This window comes from Propithecus coquereli, unplaced genomic scaffold (assembly GCF_000956105.1).
Source record: "Propithecus coquereli isolate 6110/MARCELLA unplaced genomic scaffold, Pcoq_1.0 Scaffold522, whole genome shotgun sequence".
In the NCBI taxonomy this organism is placed as follows: Eukaryota; Metazoa; Chordata; class Mammalia; order Primates; family Indriidae; genus Propithecus; species Propithecus coquereli.
Genome location: NW_012151086.1, coordinates 629,444 through 637,554, shown reverse-complemented (window position 1 = coordinate 637,554; position 8,111 = coordinate 629,444). Strand labels below are relative to the sequence as shown.

Here is an 8,111-nt window from a genome sequence, read left to right as displayed (position 1 = left end):
GTCTGTGGTGTGTTGGTGGCCGTTGCCTGGGTGGGGTCCTGTGTGCATTCTTTAGCTCAGATTTTTCTTGCCCTGAGTTTGCCATTCTGTGGTCCCAATGTCATTGATCACTATTTCTGTGACTTGCAGCCCTTGTTGAAACTTGCCTGTTCGGACACCTATGTGATCAATCTACTCTTGGTTTCCAATAGTGGGGCCATTTGTACAGTGAGTTTTGTCATGCTGATGCTCTCCTATGTTTTCATCTTGCGTTCTCTGAGAAACCACAGTGCTGAAGGGAGGAAGAAAGCCCTCTCCACCTGCATCTCCCACATCATCGTGGTCATCTTGTTCTTTGTACCTTGTATATTTATATACACACGCCCTGCAACCACCTTCCCCATGGATAAGATGATAGCTGTGTTTTATACACTTGGAACACCTTTGCTCAACCCTGTGATTTACACATTGAGGAATGCAGAAGTGAAAAATGCCATGAGGAAGTTGTGGAACAAGAAATTGATCTCAGATGACAAAAGATGAATGAAGGTTTTAAATCCTCCTTCCTAGGTTGGAGTGACCTAGATAGATGATGCCAACGGAGGATGTTATCTTCTTATTGTTGATTTAATATAATTCTGTCTTAGGACATGTTTGTTATTTCCTTTAGGAAAACAATCAGTGTGAACACAAACACTGACTGATGTTGAGTCACATTCATGCAGAGGAAGAGACAGGTTGAGGTACAAAGAGACACGTAAAGCCCATCACCTTCACTGTTGTTCATGGCTCTGTCTCTGACTCTCTTGCCTGCCTCGTATCACTTATGGTTTTGGTTTCTTGTTTCTTATGCTCTTCTCCATGTTGCCTCCTGGAATTTCCTGCTAGTAGTTACCCATCTATATGCCCAATGTTTATATCCACAGCCTAACAGATTTTTCTTTTTTAAACAGTTTCCTTTATTAGGCATTTTGCTTTCATCAAATCTGATGATCAATCCAGTTGTTCTTCCTGACCTAGCAGAGAGTACCAGATTTAAATAATTGTAGAAGCATCATGTAACAAGGGACCATATATATAATCTAGATAATCTCCCTTTCAGTTCTTGGGGTTATACACTGAAATCTTACCATACGTTTATCTACATCATTCTAGAATAGGGGTGGAACACAGAGAGTAAATTCACCCTTCTGAAAGGGTTCTTGATCTTAGGAAGCATCTCACTGTTGCGGGTGTAGTCATTTAACTATTCTTTTTGTAAAATCTACCTTTTGCTCCTAACTTAACCTCTTCTAATTTTGGGACAATATTAAGATTTCTCTTGAATCATAGTAATTTGTTTACAATGAGGTTTACTATTTTTGAACCATAGATAGTTCAAATTAAGGTAGAGACATTTATGTGGGCTAGAAATGAAGAGTGCAACCAGTTGACGGTAGGGAATTTGAATGTATTAACAGATTAAAAAAAGAATGTCATAACTAAGAGGAACATTTTTAGGCTTAAAACAGAAATAGTTGCATCACAGATGTAACTTATAGTGAGTTTTCAACAGAATCCAGAAGGGAGTAACTTGAACAGAACAGATGGAAATATTTGGATGGAAAGTATATTTCTGCAGTGGAGACGGCTATCACATTTTATATTTACTTGTCTGGCCCCTGCTAAAACCAGATGTATTATGGTGCATAATGATGGGATCTCAATCACAGCTCCTTTACCTGAGTACTTTACATTTAGTATAATCACAGAAATTTTGGCACTCGGTGGTTGCACACTTCTTGATCCTCATAGATAGGGAGGATACAAGCAGTTCACATTTACACAGCAGGAACAGAAGGTACTGAGTGACTCAGGAAAACCAAAAGACTTTCCACCTCAGCTAGCCACTATGAACTAGCTGTGATTGGATTCAACAGGTCTTGCATTTGGAGGGTGCAGCAGCCTGAACTTGTAAGAGCTGGCTCTGAGCAGGGCAGAAGGTCAGAGTAATTCACGAACAAATCGATGATTCTGATTCTCATATCACTTAGCGCTGTTAAATCCATGCCTTTCCCTCAACTCACAAGAATGACTTCCTTAGGGGTACTCTATGATCAATTGACACAGAAGGAAAGGATCTTTGTCTAGTTTTCAGACAAGGCACCAAAACACATTGGCATCAATATGAAAAGAACATCTGCCCATCATGGCCTGATTCAAAGGTGGTCTCAACATTAAGTAATACAGGGAATTTATGCTAGTGGACAAATTCCTGAATAATACTCTTGTTTTCCACTGTATGTAGGGGAAAAGGTGTCCTGGATTATGGATATACATTGATGCAAGAGCAGTGATATATTTATGGGTTGTTGATAAAGTGTCTGGAAGGTAAAAAAAACCTGGGCAAAATTGTCTAGAAAGACTTATGTGAATAGACCCATTAAAGTGGGTAGTAACTAAGGCATCTGCAAGAGAGTAGGCTTTACATTTTCAAGTGATCAGCATGACACTTCTGGATGTCCAACCTGCCAGTAGGAGATTCCTTGTCTGAGCCCTCAGTACATCAGTCCCTGGGAGAACAGTCATCCACCTGATACCAGTTAATCATATCAGACCTCTTCCACTGTGATGGTGGCAACAAGGTGTTCTTATGAGAAATGATACACACTTTAGGTATAGTTTGTCATCCATCTCCACAGTGCTTGCACCAACATTTGATGGTTTGAAGACTGGCTGAAATATTGACATAATATCCCTTAAACATTTCCAAGGATGTTATACCTATTTGTGGGCAAAGATGTGAACGTATTCTCATGATCTCATAATGGAGAACTGATTTTCCTAAGTAACTTATCATCCACAAGTATCCATCTGATAGAAGAGGGGAAAGGCCTGTTAACAGCCCAATTAAGGGATTAGGTAGAAGTCAGCTCTGTGAGGAGGTGGGAGGCTGCACTTCAAATTCAGTACATGCATTGTACACTGAACCAATGCATGATATAGGATGTGAGGTCCCCACTTGCCTGACATACATCATGTGAGACTTAAGGGGTGAAAGTAGAGTGCTATTGTTAACCCTATTGTTAACCCTCCCAGAACTCATTTGTAGTGTCTGCAGTTTCAGCAGGATGGAGTTCTTGATTTCTGGAGAGAAAAATAACCTGCCAGGGACACAGTAGAAACCCCAATTCTGGGCACTTTATACAAGCGAACCAGCAGGCAATAAAGAAGTACTGTTCTGGCTGGGGTACTTGATTCTCATTATTGTGAGTAGCTAGGGTTACTATTACCGATTAAGGCAGAGATGACAACATCCAGAACACAGAGAATTCAGTGGAATATGGCTTAGCGCTCTCACCCAATGATAACTCTAACTGGACAATTGCTGCAACTACAGTTCAATAAGAACAAGGCAACTGACATCAAACTCTTGTAGCAAAGTTTTAAGTCACCCCAGAAGGCAAACAGCCCAAATCAACTAAAGTGCTGTCCAAGGGTGAGAGAAATCTAGAATGGGTGGTGGAAGAGAAAGATGTTCTTTATCAGTTATCGTTCTGGGAATTATTGTAACAATAAGGAATGTATTTCAGTTCTGTGTCCTTCTTCAGGTCTAGTTTGGAAAATACGAATGGTTACAAAACTTTGATACTTCTTAGCAAAACAACTTCAAAGGATTGATTTGTTTATCTCTTCAACCTTTAGATTTTCATCTTGAAAATTTAACTTTTCAATAGAAATATCAGATTGTATTATTTTAGTGAAACACAAGTATGATAACAAAAAAGGCTTTGGACACAGTAGACACTGATTGTTTCTAAAATGAAGGGATAATTAGAATTTATGGTTTCTCTTTTAGTTCAATCTTTTTTTTATTTCAGAATATTATGGGAATACAAACATTTTGTTTACATATAATGGTGGTCACTCCAAAATTATCCATTGGATGGATATGGTGTTTCAAAAATTTTTAATAATTTTACTTTATTTTCCCAATTTCAATTTGACTACTACTACTTTTGAAATAAAGAAAACATTCCAATTTTTCTTCTGCTATATAGCTTCTTCTTATTCTATTTTCTGCCCTTGATTTATTTACTTATATTTTAGCTTATTCCTTTCCTTTTAAAATGCATATTTTCAATTATTCATCTGAAATGCAAGTCAACATAAAAGCCTATGTAGGGTGTGTGTCTGTGCATGTGTGTGTGTGTGTGTGTGTGTGTGTGTGTGTGTGTGTGTGTGTGTATACCTACATGTCTTGGTGTTATGGAGGAGATGATTAAATAAATTTTTGATGGGATCATTATATTTCCATTGTCTTTTAAATATATGGCCCTCTTCATGCATGACATGTCAACTTTGGGACACAAGAGCAAACACTGGGATCATTATGTCCCAGTAAACAAAAAAAGTGAGTACACATAAAAACTCATGCTATTTTACTGAATTTATTTTAAACTTATTTGACAGGAGGACATGGCCGAATTTGGTAATATTTTCCCATTAAATAATAAGTAACAAGATTAAAGATGAAATCAATCTGGTAGCAGTTACTAAAGAAGTGGTACCCATTATTACACTGAAATCAGTGAACATTAAAAGTTCATGACATAACTCATGACATTCACATCTAAAGTTCAGGTGTTAATCTGCTTTGCTCACTCTGGACATGAACATTCCACTGGCAATTTTAACTCATGAATTTAAACATCCCCTGTATTAGGACAGAACAAATAGGGAGAGAAGGTGACTTCCTGAAGCAGTAGTGGGTTCCCCCCGACCCTACTAACTAGAGACAAATATCCTGAGTATTTTCTGAATTCTCCTAGTAATTTTATTTATTTCATTGACAGTACCCAATTTTGGATAAAATATATCATACAATTTTTGGCTTCAAACCATGTTCTACCTTTCTGCACTGTAGTCTAAAAAATATGTTGTGTCTCCAGTATATTTAAATTTTTAAAAGTTATTTGTTATTTTAAAATTTTTTGACACATTATATTTGTATATATTTATGAGGTACATGTGAAATTTTGTTACATGCTTTGAATGTGTAATGATCAAGCAGGGTACTTAGGATGTCCATCACCCGGGTATTTCTATGCCTTGAGTACACTTCGGGTCTTCTCTTCTAGCTATTTTGAAAAATACGATATCTTGTTGTTAACTATGGTCACCCTACTCTGCTATCAAATGTTAGAACTTACTCCTTCTATCTAACTTTATGTGTGTACCCATTAGCTGACCTCTCTTCATACCCTACCACCAAATTTAGTTTTTGCCAACATCCATTATTTTATATTTCTACATTTTAGAATCTTAGAATCACAGGGATCTGTCACTGTAGCTCCAATCCACTAATCATATAAATAGCTGAATATCTCAAGGATTTGTAATACTACATTAAAAATTTTCATAAATTGTATGCTGATTATGTTAATAGCCAAGGAAACCATAAGGAAAAAATTGGTGTGAATTATCATTACATCTAAAAATTCTCTAATTCCAAAATAGGGAACTTTCAAACACAAACTAGTGATAAAACGAAATGGGCAATCTTTTTTTTTTTTTTTTTTGGGCAATCTTTTTTTTTCCACTTTCAATAATATTTCTTGACTAATTAGATCCATGTTGTACATACATACATAATATAAAAACACAATATCGCAAATATAAGGAACTAAGATGTACTGTCTACTAAGCACCAAGTGATTTTTTTTAATGAAGTGGGCAATCTTGATACACTGAATTAGCTCCTTTGCCCTGGAAGTGTTCAGGAGGAAGCTCGATACCTTATTAGAAATGTGTTATACAAGGAATTAAATATTATAGAGGTGTGGATACACTTTATTTATGGATGCTTACAAGTTTAACAGTTGTGATTATATAAATGCCTTTCTTCTTATCAAACCAAAGGGTAGACAAAGTTGTGATGTGTCATTCACAGTCAGTAATGTCAGAATTGAGCTTTTAGGGAAAGAGTCAGATTAAAGATTTCAGGGAAGCCACCAGTCTGTGGTCAGAAGTGCAGGAAAAAAAAAGTGAGACAATCAGATGCATTAGATCCAACTGCAAAGGGGTAGTCAGGCTTATTCCATAGAAACAGCATGGCTGAGAAAGAGGAGACTGTGAGGAGGAAATACTATTGGTCCATAATTATCTACACTTTTTCTAGTTCTGACACAAAAGACACAATGTCTTGGCATTCATAATGCCAGTTAACCAGAAGAATTAGGAACCCACAAACATATATGATAGTATGTTATTTCCACAGTATTCAGACACTATCATCTTTGATATCTGTACTTATTCAGTCAAATCAGGTCTGGATAACTAATCAGGTCAGGCCCTCAATTCATTCTCTGCTTTCTGAAATAATTTTGATACGCCATAACTTTTTCATGGCATTTTTCACTTCTGCATTCCTCAGTGTGTAGATGAGTGGGTTGAGAAAGGGTGTCCCAATAGTGTAGAATACTGCCACCATCTTATCCACAGGGAAAGTGGTGGGGGGGCGTGTATATATGAATACGCATGGGCCAAAAAATAAGATTACTACGATGATGTGAGAAGTGCAAGTGGAGAGAGCTTTTTTCCTCCCTTCTGCACTGTGGTTTCGCAGTGAATGTAAGATGACAATGTATGAAATCATTAAAATTATGAAACTACTTGAGCAGATTGCCCCACTGTTAGATATCAACAGCAAGTTGATCATGTAAGTGTCCATGCAGGCGAGTTTCAACAAGGGCTGCAAATCACAGCAATAATGATCAATCGAATTGGGTCCACAGAAAGACAATCTCAAGGCCAGGATAATCTGAGCTGTGGAATGTATAAAAGACCCTATCCATGCAAGAACAATCAAGATGATGCAGACCCGTCGGCTCATGATGGTCGGGTAACGCAAGGGCTTACAGATAGCCACATAGCGATCGACCGCCATGAGGATGAGGACAAAGATTTCCATGCAGCCAAATAAGTGTAGTGCAAAGACTTGTGTCATGCACTCATTGTATGATATAATTTTCTTTGCAGAGAGAGCATCAGCAATTAATCTAGGGGCTGTGGAAGTTGAAAAGCAGGAATCAGCAAAGGACAAATAAAACAGGAAGAAGTACATGGGGCTTCCCAGTGTCTGGCTGGATTTGATGGTCACAATAATGAGAATATTCCCCACCATAGTTCCCACATAGAAAATTAAGAAGATTAAAAACACCATTTTCTGCCTTGTAGGATCTTGTGTTAATCCTAACAGTATGAACTCAGTTACACTGTTATTTTGCTGCATGGTTTCCGTCGATGTGGGGAAACCACAGATTAGAAATAGTTAATCTGTAAAGAAGAAAAGAAACAAAAATTAAAAATGAATACTAAGCTTGGAGCTCACAAACATATTCTCAGCCATGAAAGTGCAACTTTCCAATGGGTTACAATTTATCACTCTGTATTTTTTCTAAATAAAATAGAATTAATAGTAATTATTCAATACGTTTACCAAATCGTACATGAAAATAATGAAACGGGAAATAGGAAAATAATTAAAAAGCAAAACGTTCTTCAGACAAAGTGGATATTAGTTTAGGGAATTTGGTATGAGTAGATAACTTTCTGAGATGGATGTGGTTTTTTTTTTTCATTTTCAGCACGGAATTACCAATATTTTGTAACATGTTGCAATAATAGAGAAAATTATGCATGATTTACTTCAATATGCTTTCACATTCTTTGAACATGGTAGTCGCATTTTAATATACTTATCTAACAAATGTTCTGATCATTCCAGTAGTGATTGTTTAAATATTTGAGAGTGCCTTCCTTCATAAAATCTAAGCACGTGCACATACATGCACACACAGAAATACTAAATATAAAATTTTAGCAATGAGCAACAAGCCAGTCAGTCCAGTCTTATCTTAATCTCTTGCCTTGACCATGTTCATTTCCTTTTAATATACCTCTCAAAATTTTCTAATTCTTTTTACTTCTAAATTCAGCCTACATTATTAAACTTTTTACTGCTTGATTATACCATGTGGTCCAAAGTTAAATTCTTCCCCCTTTCATTATTTTTATGGGTCATTCAATATGTTTCCATAAGACACAAGGAGACATTGATGCTCAAATGAAGTAAAAAGAGGGAGAACAAC

General features: G+C 36.7%; 2 protein-coding genes across 2 annotated transcripts; one reads left to right on the top strand and one right to left on the bottom strand.

Annotated features, from left to right (window-relative positions):
- Positions 1 to 3: 3 nt before the first annotated feature.
- Positions 4 to 522, top strand: LOC105820396 (olfactory receptor 4C16-like; the record flags this gene model as incomplete). The annotated part of the gene is made up of 1 exon (XM_012656871.1): positions 4 to 522. A coding segment is annotated over one exon (519 nt), but the record flags the coding sequence as incomplete, so codon positions are not given.
- A 5,723-nt stretch (positions 523 to 6,245) lies between these two features.
- Positions 6,246 to 7,271, bottom strand: LOC105820403 (olfactory receptor 4C11). The gene has a single exon (XM_012656878.1). The coding sequence runs from the start codon at positions 7,250 to 7,252 to the stop codon at positions 6,320 to 6,322; it is 933 nt and encodes a 310-aa protein (XP_012512332.1). The 5' UTR covers positions 7,253 to 7,271; the 3' UTR covers positions 6,246 to 6,319.
- Positions 7,272 to 8,111: the final 840 nt, after the last annotated feature.